This window comes from Bombina bombina, chromosome 6 (genome assembly GCF_027579735.1).
Source record: "Bombina bombina isolate aBomBom1 chromosome 6, aBomBom1.pri, whole genome shotgun sequence".
NCBI lineage: Eukaryota > Metazoa > Chordata > Amphibia > Anura > Bombinatoridae > Bombina > Bombina bombina.
The window spans coordinates 102,090,130-102,105,746 of record NC_069504.1 but is presented as its reverse complement, the minus strand read 5'-3'; the positions used below and the strand labels follow the sequence as shown (position 1 = coordinate 102,105,746).

General features: G+C 41.0%; 1 protein-coding gene across 1 annotated transcript in view; it reads left to right on the top strand.

Moving 5' to 3' along the window:
- The window catches only part of RSBN1L (round spermatid basic protein 1 like), a gene marked incomplete in the record, with an annotated part of 431,851 nt that overhangs the window by 305,443 nt on the left and 110,791 nt on the right, over positions 1-15,617 (top strand). Inside the window, 2 exon segments of the mRNA XM_053716531.1 lie at positions 12,034-12,171; positions 12,261-12,403. Coding sequence (XP_053572506.1) covers positions 12,034-12,171; positions 12,261-12,403 — 281 coding nt within the window.

Genomic DNA, 15,617 nt, shown 5'->3' with positions numbered 1-15,617 from the left:
CAGTCCTCTGGCTATGAAAGAAGTATCTCGAATTTTGGTTTGGGCGGAATCCAGCTCCTGTCTAATCTCTGCGGTTCATATCCCAGGTGTAGACAATTGGGAAGCGGATTATCTCAGTCGCCAAACGTTGCATCCGGGCGAATGGTCTCTTCACCCAGAGGTATTTCTTCAGATTGTTCAAATGTGGGGGCTCCCAGAGATAGATCTGATGGCCTCTCATCTAATCAAGAAACTTCCCAGGTATCTGTCCAGATCCCGGGATCCTCAGGCGGAGGCAGTGGATGCATTATCACTTCCTTGGAAATATCATCCTGCCTATATCTTTCCGCCTCTAGTTCTTCTTCCAAGAGTAATCTCCAAGATTCTGAGGGAATGCTCGTTTGTTCTGCTAATAGCTCCGGCATGGCCTCACAGGTTTTGGTATGCGGATCTTGTCCGGATGGCATCTTGCCAACCATGGACTCTTCCGTTAAGACCAGACCTTCTGTCTCAAGGTCCTTTTTTCCATCCGGATCTGAAATCCTTAAATTTAAAGGTATGGAGATTGAACGCTTGATTCTTGGTCATAGAGGTTTCTCTGACTCCGTGATTAATACTATGTTACAGGCTCGTAAATCTGTATCTCGAGAGATATATTATAGAGTCTGGAAGACTTATATTTCTTGGTGTCTTTCTCATCATTTTTCTTGGCATTCTTTTAGAATACCGAGAATTTTACAGTTTCTTCAGGATGGTTTAGATAAGGGTTTGTCCGCGAGTTCTTTGAAAGGACAAATCTCCGCTCTTTCTGTTCTTTTTCACAGAAAGATTGCTATTCTTCCTGATATTCATTGTTTTGTACAAGCTTTGGTTCGTATAAAACCTGTCATTAAGTCAATTTCTCCTCCATGGAGTTTGAATTTGGTTTTGGGAGCTCTTCAAGCTCCTCCGTTTGAACCTATGCATTCATTGGACATTAAATTACTTTCTTGGAAAGTTTTGTTCCTTTTGGCCATCTCTTCTGCTAGAAGAGTTTCTGAATTATCTGCTCTTTCGTGTGAGTCTCCTTTTCTGATTTTTCATCAGGATAAGGCGGTGTTGCGAACTTCTTTTGAATTTTTACCTAAAGTTGTGAATTCCAACAACATTAGTAGAGAAATTGTGGTTCCTTCATTATGTCCTAATCCTAAGAATTCTAAGGAGAAATCATTGCATTCTTTGGATGTTGTTAGAGCTTTGAAATATTATGTTGAAGCTACGAAATCTTTCCGTAAGACTTCTAGTCTATTTGTTATCTTTTCCGGTTCTAGGAAAGGCCAGAAAGCTTCTGCCATTTCTTTGGCATCTTGGTTGAAATCTTTAATTCATCTTGCCTATGTTGAGTCGGGTAAAATTCCGCCTCAAAGAATTACAGCTCATTCTACTAGGTCAGTTTCTACTTCCTGGGCGTTTAGGAATGAAGCTTCGGTTGACCAGATCTGCAAAGCAGCAACTTGGTCCTCTTTGCATACTTTTACTAAATTCTACCATTTTGATGTATTTTCTTCTTCTGAAGCAGTTTTTGGTAGAAAAGTTCTTCAGGCAGCGGTTTCAGTTTGAATCTTCTGCTTATGTTTTTTGTTAAACTTTATTTTGGGTGTGGATTATTTTCAGCAGGAATTGGCTGTCTTTATTTTATCCCTCCCTCTCTAGTGACTCTTGTGTGGAAAGATCCACATCTTGGGTAGTCATTATCCCATACGTCACTAGCTCATGGACTCTTGTTAATTACATGAAAGAAAACATAATTTATGTAAGAACTTACCTGATAAATTCATTTCTTTCATATTAACAAGAGTCCATGAGGCCCACCCTTTTTTGTGGTGGTTATGATTTTTTTGTATAAAGCACAATTATTCCAATTCCTTATTTTATATGCTTCGCACTTTTTTTCTTATCACCCCACTTCTTGGCTATTCGTTAAACTGATTTGTGGGTGTGGTGAGGGGTGTATTTATAGGCATTTTAAGGTTTGGGAAACTTTGCCCCTCCTGGTAGGAATGTATATCCCATACGTCACTAGCTCATGGACTCTTGTTAATATGAAAGAAATGAATTTATCAGGTAAGTTCTTACATAAATTATGTTTTTCTGGACAAGCATTACCAGTTTGTGGCTCTGCCGTTTGGCCTAGCAACAGCTCCAAGAATTTTTACAAAAGTTCTCAGTGCCCTTCTGTCTGTAATCAGAGAACAGGGTATTGTGGTATTTCCTTATTTGGACGATATCTTGGTACTTGCTCAGTCTTTACATTTAGCAGAATCTCATACGAATCGACTTGTGTTGTTTCTTCAAGATCATGGTTGGAGGATCAATTTACCAAAAAGTTCATTGATTCCTCAGACAAGGGTAACTTTTCTGCGTTTCCAGATAGATTCAGTGTCCATGACTCTGTCTTTAACAGCCAAGAGATGTCTAAAATTGATTTCAGCTTGTCGAAACCTTCAGTCACAATCATTCCCTTCGGTAGCCTTATGCATGGAAATTCTAGGTCTTATGACTGCTGCATCGGACGCGATCCCCTTTGCTCGTTTTCACATGCGACCTCTTCAGCTCTGTATGCTGAATCAATGGTGCAGGGATTACACAAAGATATCTCAATTAATATCTTTAAAACCGATTGAACGACACTCTCTAACGTGGTGGACAGATCACCATCGTTTAATTCAGGGGGCTTCTTTTGTGCTTCCGACCTGGACTGTAATTTCAACAGATGCAAGTCTCACAGGTTGGGGAGCTGTGTGGGGATCTCTGACGGCACAAGGAGTTTGGGAATCTCAGGAGGTGAGATTACCGATCAATATTTTGGAACTCCGTGCAATTTTCAGGGCTCTTCAGTCTTGGCCTCTTCTGAAGAGAGAATCGTTCATTTGTTTTCAGACAGACAATGTCACAACTGTGGCATACATCAATCATCAAGGAGGGACTCACAGTCCTCTGGCTATGAAAGAAGTATCTCGAATTCTGGTTTGGGCGGAATCCAGCTCCTGTCTAATCTCTGCGGTTCATATCCCAGGTATAGACAATTGGGAAGCGGATTATCTCAGTCGCCAAACGTTACATCCGGGCGAATGGTCTCTTCACCCAGAGGTATTTCTTCAGATTGTTCAAATGTGGGGACTTCCAGAAATAGATCTGATGGCCTCTCATCTAAACAAGAAACTTCCCAGGTATCTGTCCAGATCCAGGGATCCTCAAGCGGAAGCAGTGGATGCATTGTCACTTCCTTGGAAGTATCATCCTGCCTATATCTTTCCGCCTCTAGTTCTTCTTCCAAGAGTAATCTCCAAGATTCTGAAGGAATGCTCGTTTGTTCTGCTGGTAGCTCCGGCATGGCCTCACAGGTTTTGGTATGCGGATCTTGTCCGGATGGCCTCTTGCCATCCGTGGACTCTTCCGCTACGACCAGACCTTCTGTCGCAAGGTCCTTTTTTCCATCAGGATCTCAAATCCTTAAATTTAAAGGTATGGAGATTGAACGCTTGATTCTTAGTCAAAGAGGTTTCTCTGACTCTGTGATTAATACTATGTTACAGGCTCGTAAATCTGTATCCAGAGAGATATATTATAGAGTCTGGAAGACTTATATTTCTTGGTGTCTTTCTCATCATTTTTCTTGGCATTCTTTTAGAATTCCAAGAATTTTACAGTTTCTTCAGGATGGTTTAGATAAAGGTTTGTCTGCAAGTTCCTTGAAAGGACAAATCTCTGCTCTTTCTGTTCTTTTTCACAGAAAGATTGCTAATCTTCCTGATATTCATTGTTTTGTACAAGCTTTGGTTCGTATAAAACCTGTCATTAAGTCAATTTCTCCTCCTTGGAGTTTGAATTTGGTTCTAGGGGCTCTTCAAGCTCCTCCGTTTGAACCTATGCATTCATTGGACATTAAATTACTTTCTTGGAAAGTTTTGTTCCTTTTGGCCATCTCTTCTGCCAGAAGAGTTTCTGAATTATCTGCTCTTTCTTGTGAGTCTCCTTTTCTGATTTTTCATCAGGATAAGGCAGTGTTGCGAACTTCTTTTGAATTTTTACCTAAAGTTGTGAATTCCAACAACATTAGTAGAGAAATTGTGGTTCCTTCATTATGTCCTAATCCTAAGAATTCTAAGGAGAAATCGTTACATTCTTTGGATGTTGTTAGAGCTTTGAAATATTATGTTGAAGCTACTAAGTCTTTCCGAAAGACTTCTAGTTTATTTGTTATCTTCTCCGGTTCTAGAAAAGGCCAGAAAGCTTCTGCCATTTCTTTGGCATCTTGGTTGAAATCTTTAATTCATCTTGCCTATGTTGAGTCGGGTAAAACTCCGCCTCAAAGGATTACAGCTCATTCTACTAGGTCAGTTTCTACTTCCTGGGCGTTTAGGAATGAAGCTTCGATTGATCAGATTTGCAAAGCAGCAACTTGGTCCTCTTTGCATACTTTTACTAAATTCTACCATTTTGATGTATTTTCTTCTTCTGAAGCAGTTTTTGGTAGAAAAGTACTTCAGGCAGCGGTTTCAGTTTGAATCTTCTGCTTATGTTTTTCATTAAACTTTATTTTGGGTGTGGATTACTTTCAGCAGGAATTGGCTGTCTTTATTTTATCCCTCCCTCTCTAGTGACTCTTGCATGGAAAGATCCACATCTTGGGTAATCATTATCCCATACGTCACTAGCTCATGGACTCTTGCTAATTACATGAAAGAAAACATAATTTATGTAAGAACTTACCTGATAAATTCATTTCTTTCATATTAGCAAGAGTCCATGAGGCCCACCCTTTTTTGTGGTGGTTATGATTTTTGTATAAAGCACAATTATTCCAATTCCTTATTTTATATGCTTTCGCACTTTTTTATCACCCCACTTCTTGGCTATTCGTTAAACTGAATTGTGGGTGTGGTGAGGGGTGTATTTATAGTCATTTTGAGGTTTGGTAAACTTTGCCCCTCCTGGTAGGAATGTATATCCCATACGTCACTAGCTCATGGACTCTTGCTAATATGAAAGAAATGAATTTATCAGGTAAGTTCTTACATAAATTATGTTTTCAACTGTGACAGTTTTTTTGTGTTTTTAAAAGCGCTGCAGCGTTTTTTCAATTGCTTGTAAATTTATTGACAGATTTTTTCCAAGCTTGCTAGCTTTCATTGCTAGTCTGTTTAAACATGTCTGATACAGATGAATCTACTTGTTCATTATGTTTAAAAGCCAATGTGGAGCCCAATAGAAATTTGTGTACCAATTGTATTGATGTTACTTTAAATAAAAATCAGTCTTTACCGGTAAAGAAATTATCGCCAGACAACGAGGGGGAAGTTATGCCGCCTAACTTTCCTCACGTGTCAGTACCTTCGCCTCCCGCTCAGGAGGTGCGTGAGATTGTGGCGCCAAGTACCTCAAGGCCCTTACAAATCACTTTGCATGATATGGCTAATGTTATGAAAGAAGTATTATTTAATTTGCCTGAGTTAAGAGGCAAGCGCGATAGCTCTGGGTTTAGGACAGAGCGCGCCGATGACACGAGAGCCATGTCCGATACTGCGTCACAATTTGCAGAACATGAGGACGGAGAGCTTCATTCTGTGGGTGACGGACCTGATCCGGGGAGACCGGATTCAGAAATTTCAAATTTTAAATTTAAGCTTGAGAACCTCCGTGTATTACTAGGGGAGGTGTTAGCGACTCTGAACGATTGCGACACGGTTGCAATCCCAGAGAAATTATGTAGGCTGGATAAATACTATGCGGTACTGGTGTGTACTGACGTTTTTCCTATACCTAAAAGGCTTACAGAGATTATTAGCAAGGAGTGGGATAGACCCGGTGTGCCCTTTTCCCCTCCTCCGATATTTAGAAAAATGTTCCCAATAGACGCCACCACACGAGACTTATGGCAGACGGTCCCTAAGGTGGAGGGAGCAGTTTCTACTTTAGCCAAGCGTACCACTATCCCGGTGGAGGATAGTTGCGCTTTCTCAGATCCAATGGATAAAAAATTAGAAGGTTACCTTAAGAAAATGTTTGTTCAACAAGGTTTTATATTACAGCCCCTTGCATGCATTGCGCCCGTCACTGCTGCAGCGGCATTCTGGTTTGAGTCTCTGGAAGAGGCTATTCTCACAGCACCATTGGATGAGATTATGAACAAGCTTAAAGCCCTTAAGCTAGCTAATGCATTTATTTCGGATGCCGTTGTGCATTTAACCAAACTAACTGCTAAGAACTCCGGATTCGCCATCCAGGCGCGTAGAGCGCTATGGCTTAAATCCTGGTCAGAAGATGTAACTTCTAAATCTAAATTGCTTAATATTCCTTTCAAAGGGCAAACCTTATTCGGGCCCGGCTTGACAGAAATTATTGCTGACATTACTGGAGGTAAGGGTTACACCCTTCCTCAGGACAGGGCCAAATCAAAGGCCAAACAGTCTAATTTTCGTGCCTTTTCGTAATTTCAAGGCAGGAGCAGCATCAACTTCCTCCGCTCCAAAACAGGAAGGGACTGCTACTCGTTACAGACAGGGTTGGAAAGGCAACCAGTCCTGGAACAAGGGCAAGCAGGCCAGAAAACCTACTTCTGCCCCTAAGACAGCATGAAGAAAGGGCCCCCTATCCGGAAATGGATCTAGTGGGGGGCAGACTTTCTCTCTTCGCCCAGGCCTGGGCAAGAGATGTCCAGGATCCCTGGGCGTTGGAGATCATATCTCAGGGATACCTTCTGGACTTCAAAACTTCTCCTCCACAAGGGAGATTTCATCTGTCAAGGTTATCAACAAACCTAATAAAGAAAGAGGCATTTCTACGATGTGTACAAGACCTCTTAGTAATGGGAGTGATCCGCCCGGTTCCGCGGACGGAACAAGGGCAAGGTTTTTACTCAAATCTGTTTGTGGTTCCCAAAAAAGAGGGAACCTTCAGGCCAATCTTGGACCTGAAGATCTTAAACAAATTCCTAAGGGTTCCATCGTTCAAAATGGAAACTATTCGAACCATCCTACCTATGATCCAAGAGGGTCAGTATATGACCACAGTGGACTTAAAGGATGCCTACCTTCACATACCGATTCACAAGGATCATTATCGGTACCTAAGGTTTGCCTTTCTAGACAGGCATTACCAGTTTGTAGCTCTTCCCTTCGGGTTGGCTACGGCCCCGAGAATTTTTACAAAGGTTCTGGGCTCGCTTCTGGCGCGAGGCATAGCGGTGGCTCCGTACCTAGACGACATCCTGATACAAGCGTCAACTTTTAAAAATGCAAAGTCTCATACAGAGATAGTTCTAGCATGTCTAAGGTCGCATGGGTGGAAAGTGAACATGGAAAAGAGTTCTCTGTTCCCACTCACAAGGGTTCCCTTTTTAGGGACTCTTATAGATTCTGTAGAGATGAAGATTTACCTGACGGAGCCTAGGTTATCAAAAATCCTAAATGCTTGCCGTGTCCTTCATTCCATTCCAAGCCCATCAGTAGCTCAGTGCATGGAAGTGATCGGCTTAATGGTCGCGGCAATGGACATAGTGCCATTTGCGCGCCTACATCTCAGACCTCTGCAACTATGCATGCTAAGTCAGTGGAATGGGGATTACTCAGATCTGTCCCCTTTACTAAATCTGGACCAGGAGGCCAGAGATTCTCTTCTCTGGTGGTTGTCGCGGGTTCATCTGTCCAAAGGAATGACTTTTCGCAGACCAGATTGGACGATTGTAACAACAGATGCCAGCCTACTAGGCTGGGGTGCAGTCTTGAACTCCCTGAAGGCTCAGGGATCGTGGACTCAGGAGGAAAAACTCCTCCCAATAAACATTCTGGAATTAAGAGCAGTATTCAATGCTCTTCTAGCTTGGCCTCAGTTAGCAACACTGAGGTTCATAAGATTTCAGTCGGACAACATCACGACTGTGGCTTACATCAATCATCAAGGGGGAACCAGGAGTTCCCTAGCAATGTTGGAAGTCTCGAAGATAATTCGCTGGGCAGAGTCGCACTCTTGTCACCTGTCAGCGATCTACATCCCAGGCGTGGAGAACTGGGAGGCGGACTTTCTAAGTCGCCAGACCTTTCATCCGGGGGAGTGGGAACTTCACTCGGAGGTGTTTGCTCAACTGATCCTTCGTTGGGGCGAACCGGAGCTGGATCTCATGGCATCTCGCCAGAACGCCAAGCTTCCTTGTTACGGATCCAGGTCCAGGGACCCGGGAGCGGTGCTGGTAGATGCACTAGCAGCCCCTTCGGTTTTCAACATGGCTTATGTGTTTCCACCATTTCCGTTGCTACCTCGACTGATTGCCAGGATCAAACAGGAGAGAGCATCGGTGATTCTGATAGCGCCTGCGTGGCCACGCAGGACCTGGTATGCAGACCTAGTGGACATGTCGTCCTGTCCACCATTGTCTCTGCCTCTGAGGCAGGACCTTCTAATTCAGGGTCCTTTCAGCCATCCAAGCCTAATTTCTCTGAGGCTGACTGCATGGAGATTGAACGCTTGATTCTATTAAAGCATGGTTTTTCGGAGTCGGTTATTGATACGTTAATACAGGCTCGGAAACCTGTTACCAGAAAAATTTACCATAAGATATGGCGTAAATATTTATATTGGTGTGAATCCAAGAGTTACTCATGGAGTAAGGTTAGGATTCCTAGGATATTGGCTTTTCTACAAGAAGGTTTAGAAAAGGGTTTATCCGCTAGTTCGTTAAAGGGACAGATTTCTGCTCTGTCTATTCTTTTGCACAAACGTCTGGCAGAGAATCCAGACGTCCAGGCTTTTTGTCAGGCTTTGGCTAGGATTAAGCCTGTGTTTAAAACTGTTGCTCCTCCGTGGAGCTTAAACTTGGTTCTTAAAGTTCTTCAGGGTGTTCCGTTTGAACCCCTTCATTCCATTGATATTAAGCTTTTATCTTGGAAAGTTCTGTTTTTGATGGCAATTTCCTCGGCTCGAAGAGTCTCTGAGTTATCTGCCTTACATTGCGATTCTCCTTATCTGATTTTTCATTCAGACAAGGTAGTTCTGCGTACTAAACCTGGATTTTTACCTAAGGTTGTTTCTAACAGGAATATCAATCAAGAGATTGTTGTTCCTTCATTATGTCCTAATCCTTCTTCAAAGAAGGAACGTCTTTTGCAAAATCTGGACGTAGTCCGTGCCCTGAAGTTCTACTTACAGGCAACTAAAGATTTTCGGCAAACTTCTTCTCTGTTTGTCGTTTATTCTGGTCAGAGGAGAGGTCAAAAGGCTTCGGCCACCTCTCTCTCTCTTTTTGGCTTCGTAGCATAATACGTTTAGCCTATGAGACTGCTGGACAGCAGTCTCCTGAAAGAATTACAGCTCATTCCACTAGAGCTGTGGCTTCCACCTGGGCCTTTAAGAATGAGGCCTCTGTTGAACAGATTTGCAAGGCTGCAACTTGGTCTTCACTTCATACCTTTTCAAAATTTTACAAATTTGACACTTTTGCTTCTTCGGAGGCTGGTTTTGGGAGAAAGGTTCTACAGGCAGTGGTTCCTTCTGTTTAATGTTCCTGCCTTGTCCCTCCCATCATCGGTGTACTTTAGCTTTGGTATTGGTATCCCATAAGTAATGGATGACCCGTGGACTGAACACACTTAACAAGAGAAAACATAATTTATGCTTACCTGATAAATTTATTTCTCTTGTAGTGTGTTCAGTCCACGGCCCGCCCTGTCTTTTTGAGGCAGTTCTAAATTTTAATTAAAACTCCAGTCACCACTGCACCCTATAGTTTTTCCTTTCTCGTCTTGTTTCGGTCGAATGACTGGATATGACATGTGAGGGGAGGAGCTATATAGCAGCTCTGCTTGGGTGATCCTCTTGCAACTTCCTGTTGGGGAGGAGAATATATCCCATAAGTAATGGATGACCCGTGGACTGAACACACTACAAGAGAAATAAATTTATCAGCTAAGCATAAATTATGTTTTCATGCTCATCTGATTATTTTTTGCATGACTACAGTAAATTCTTGATTTTTAGGGGGCGATTTATCAAGCTGAGGTGAACAGGGGCGCACATACGCGCCCCTGTCCGTCCCAGCTCGCCTCTGGCGGGCTGAATTCCCCTGGTGGAATTCAGCATTGTGCACACAAGCTCTATTTTGCACTTGTGTGCAATCCCACCCCCTGCCCGCACACAGCCAATCACACGCGGGCAGGAGCTGTCAATCTCCCCGGTCGGACTAGACTGTGGAGATTAAATTTAGCCACTTTAGAGGTGGCGAAAGGTTAGGAAAGCAGCGGTCTGATGACTGATGCTTGATAAATATGGTGTGCAGGTTCTTTTGTGAAAACCGGCAGTCGTAGGGGCTCAAAGGCTGGTGAAAGCCTTTAATAAATCAACCCCTAAAAAGTTGGTTTATCGCTTATAACCTACGTCTGTGTGAACCAAGATCAATAATCTTTCAGCGACTGCTTAAATTGACTATAATATGCTCCTTTTAAGGTATTTTACAAAGATTTTTTTTGTGATATCTTTAGAGCTAAGCACATTGAATATGGGGTTGCTTTATTAACTTTATATAAACAAATTCTTACATGCTCCAGTAACTTAGTCATTGAGGAGGCCAATTCGTTTTTAAAAACATTGCCTACAAGCCCTCCACTGTGTTACGTTGCTAGAATTACATCTTAAGGTATGCATGCAATGGCACATCACACCACTGAGACTCTTTAACTCTCCGCTTTGCTGGAGAGGCTGCAACCACATAGGCTCCCCGACACACATATGGTAGGAATGTCCTGCTCTGAAACCCTTGTGGGATATGCTTTTTCAAAGATGCTCTGAATTGGACTCGATCTTATGGTCGGATCCGAAAAAAGTGTTATTCCACCTTGGCGTGGGGCTTCCTCTCTTCCCCTGTGGGTCTCCTTAGCATCTATTTAATGATGGCTGCAAAGCTTGCTATCGCTCGCTTATGGAAGCAAACTAATATTCCCAGCTGGCATGACTTGACTAAAATTATGGACTACTTGGAGGTTATGGAGAGCCCTATCTACACTGCAAATAATAAGATTAACCTCCACTTCCAAAATTGGGAATTATGGAGGAAAATTAGACTTCCCAACACTTTAACTCTGTAACTTAGCTGAGCCTGGGAAAACCCTAAGCCTTCATTGCGCTACCTTACCCCTTCTCTGGATCCTTCCCTTCTGCTTCTCCCTTCCCCCTTTTTTTTTTTTCTTCTCCTCTCTTCAGGTGTGCCTTTCACAACTAACATACCTCATATAGGTAGGAGCTCCTTAACTTAACAATCGAACTCTAATAAGCACGTTTAATGCAGTCACATCTTGGTAACAAGTTTCACACGCTGCATTCATCGATACTTAATGAACACTTCAGAGTACTCTTCCTCATATTTAATTTGATCTTTCCTTTGACACCCCACACCAACGACAAGCACCTTAGCTAACAATTTACAAACAAGGTGTACCCTTAAACTCCTAACTCCAGTTAGTATTAACCTAAATGATGCTTATCACCAAAAGCTGATGTCCCATTTGACATATCAACTACGTATTCTGACACAAGTTTGAATTTATAATCAATGACTTACGTGAATTTTTACCTGATGTGCACCAATTCCTGTTAATTTCTGCTAAAATATTGTCTAGCTTTAAAGAAATTAATGAAAAGTTGAGGTATGATAGTAATATAATCCATAATCGAGCAGACATGGTTATGGTTATGTACAATAGCTCTGTGATTGATTCTTTTCTTTTTATTATTGTTACTTCTCTGTTTCATTTTGTTCATATCTCATATGATGTAACCTGCCTATTGTTTTTCAAGATTTACCTCAATAAAAAGAAAATATTTAAAAAAAAAAAAAAAAAAAACATTGCCTAAACATATTGTGCTGTATTTGAAATCACCTAGAGGTAAGTATTCAGTTTGTGTCACAGTCTTAAATAGCAGAAAAGGTTTACACTAACTGACTGGTATAATATTCGTTCTCTGTGCATATTATGTACATAACACACGGTTTCATATTTTTACTTGTGTTCTACTTTTTTTATTTAGGTAAAGAGAACATATTCTCATGGTACTTATAGAGCAGGGGCGATGCGACAGATCAGCCTTGTGGGAGCAGTGGATGAGGAAGTTGGGGACTACTTCCCAGAATTTTTAGATATGCTAGAAGAGTCTCCTTTTTTAAAGGTAAGGAGCAATAAAGTCAAGTCACACATATTCTCTAAGCACCTGTGTTAATAGTCAAATTAGTAAAATATGAACTCTTACATTTGTAGCATACTTTGCCCTGGGGAACACTTTCAAGTTTGCAACTCAAAAGTCGTAAAGATAGTGATGACGGTCCAATAATGTGGGTTCGCCCAGGAGAACAAATGATCCCTGTGGCTGACATGCCAAAGTCACCTTTTAAAAGGAAAAGGTAAGTGCTAATATCGTGGTACGCTGTATAATGCACCAGACATCTGAGGAGCACTATATTTTTCAGCTATTAAATACGTTATTTTCCATTTTAGTAATTCTCAAGATAGGTTGGGTTGTTTATTTATTGTTGCCTTATTACTCATTCTTAAAGGGACACTCAAGTCAAAATTATACTTTCATTATTCAGATAGAGCATGCAATTTTAAACAACTTTCTAATTTACTTCCATTAACAAAATGTGCACAGTCTTTTTATATTTTAACTTTGAGTCACCAGCTCCTACTGAGCATGTGCAAGAATTCACAGAATAAAACGTGTATGCATTTGTGATTGGCTGATGGTTGTCACATGGTACAGGAGGGTGGAAATAGACAGAACTTTTAAAATTGTCAGAAAAAAATCTACTACTCATTTGAAGTTCAGACTTAGTGTTATTGCATTGTCTTGTTATCTTACATTTGTTAATTATGCAAATCTACTATGTTGACTGGTCCTTTTTATTTAAAGGGACAGTCAACACCAGAATTTTTTTTTTTAAAAGATAGATAATTCCTTTATTACCCATTCCCCAGTTTTGCATGACCAACACTTTTATATTAATATACTTTTTACCTCTGTGATTAACTTGTATCTAAGCATCTTCTGACAGCCCACTGATCACATGACATTTTATTTATTTTCTATTGACTTTCATTTTAGCCAATTAGTGCAGTGTCTGCCACAATCCATGGGCGTGATCACAATGTTATCTATATGGTTTACATGAACTAGCTCTCCCCTGTTGTGAAAAGCAAATAAAAAAGCATGTGATAAGAGGCAGCGTTCAAGGGCTTCGAAATTAACATATGGGTCTTCCTAGGTTTAGCTTTCAACTAAGAATACCAAGACAACAAAGCAAAATTGGTGATAAGAGTAAATTGGAATGTTTAAAATTACATGCCCTATTTGAAACATGAGGGTTTTTTTTTAACTTGAATGTCCCTTTAAATGTGTGTTTTGTTTATTATTATTATTATTATTATTATTCTTTATTTATAAAGTGTCAACAAATTCTGCAGCACTGTCCATGGGTACAAAGATAAATTTGTTTGATAAATTTTGTCCTGTGTCTTAATTTTTGTATCATCGTACTTTTAAGAGGAAAATGAGATGAGGGCCCTATTCCCATGGGAACTTTCAATTTAGGAGGGTGAGAAACAAGAGGTGGGGACTGCAAAGGGGAGAATGGTGTTAGTGCGAAGTTAGATGAGGGCAACTATTAGGCAAGTGGAATTTGCTTGTTACTTAGTTGAGTGATAGGCTTCCCTGAACAGAACGGTCTTTAGGAAACATTTTTCTTCTACAAGATACGAGTCCACGGATTTCATCCTTACTTGTGGTATATTATCCTCCTGCTAACAGGAAGTGGCAAAGAGCACCACAGCAGAGCTTTATATATAGCTCCTCCCTTCCCCTCCACCCCCAGTCATTCTCTTTGCCTGTGTTATACTAGGAAGAGGTAAAGTGAGGTGTTGGTTTTAGTTTCTTCAATCAAGAAGTTTTTTATTTTAAATGGTACCGGTGAGTACTATTTTCCTCAGAGGGATATGGAAGAAGATTTCTGCCCTGAGGTTGATGATCTTAGCAGATGTAACTAAGATCCATGTTGGTTCCCACAAGACTTCTGAAGGTAATACAAGAGACATCTTCAGTGTGGAGAACGGTTTCATGCTACAAGCAGCATTGAGGTATGTGCAGCCCTTTATTTCTGAGGAGACTTGGTATATCAGAACTGGCTGACATTTATTTCCCTGCAAGGGAAGGGTTAAGCAGTAGACCTGTAAAACAAAGGGTATTACTGAGTAACCTATGCTTAATTTATTTTATATGACATATTGGGCAAGCATTATAATGGACTTAACCGCATTATAAAGGACACTGGGAGAGGCAGGAATATGCTTAACGTTTTTATTGTTTATACAGCAGAGTTGTGGCGAGGTGCAGGGGTTATTTTTGTCAAATCTAACATATTTGTGACTATAAATACCTTTTAGAGGTTAATTTCTCCCCTTTCTCTTGGGGTGCAATAATTTTTGGAGCCATTGATTAGGTGTAGTTAATTTAAAAGTAAATTAACGTTTTGAAGCAGTTTTGGAAAATTTGTGCGCTTTTTTATTTCTTAAAGGCGCAGTACATGCTTTTAAAAAAATTGTTTAAATCAATAAATAAAGTGTGGTTATTACTAGTCTGTTCAACATGTCTGACATTGAGGAATCTCATTGTTCTATGTGTTTAGAAGCCATTGTGGAACCCCCTCTTACATTGTGTACCTCTTGCACTGAAAGGGCCTTACACTGTAAAAAGCATACTTTAGGTAAAGAAAGTGTGCCTAAGGATGATTCTCAATCTGAAGAGAACCAGGATATGCCATCCAATTCTCCCCAAGTGTCACAACCTTTTAACGCCCACACAAGCGACGTCAAGTACCTCTAGTGCGTCTAATTCTTTTACTCTGCAGGAGATGGCTGCAGTTACGTCAACTACCCTTACAGAGGTATTATCTAAATTACCAGTGTTACAGGGTAAACGCAGTAGGCCAGGTATTAAGGTATTAATGTGAATACTGAATCCTCTGATGCTTTATTGCCCTCACAGTGTTCTGAGTTGGGGGTCAGGGAATTGCTGTCTGAGGGAGAACTTTCAGACTCAGGAAATGTGTTACCTCAGACAGATTCGGACGTGATGTCCTTTAAATTTAAGCTTGAACACCTCCGCCTGTTACTTCGGGAGGTTTTAGCGACTCTGGATGATTGTGATACTATTGTGATACCACCAGAGAAATTGTGTAAGATGGACAAATATCTAGAGGTGCCTACTTACACTGATATTTTTCCGGTTCCTAAAAGAATTTCGGAAATTGTAAAAAAGGAATGGGATAGACCAGGTATACCGTTCTCTCCCCCTCCTAATTTTAAGAAAATGTTTCTCATATCAGACACCATTCGGGACTTGTGGCATACGGTCCCTAAGGTGGAGGGAGCTATATCTACCCTGGCTAAGTGTACAACTATACCTATTGAGGGCAGTTGTGCTTTTAAAGACCCTATGAATAAAAAGTTATAGGGTCTTCTAAAGAAATTATTTATTCATCAGGGTTTCCTTTTACAACCTACGGCTTGCATTTTTCCAGTAACTACTGCAGCAGCTTTTTGGTTTGATGCTCTAGAAGAGTC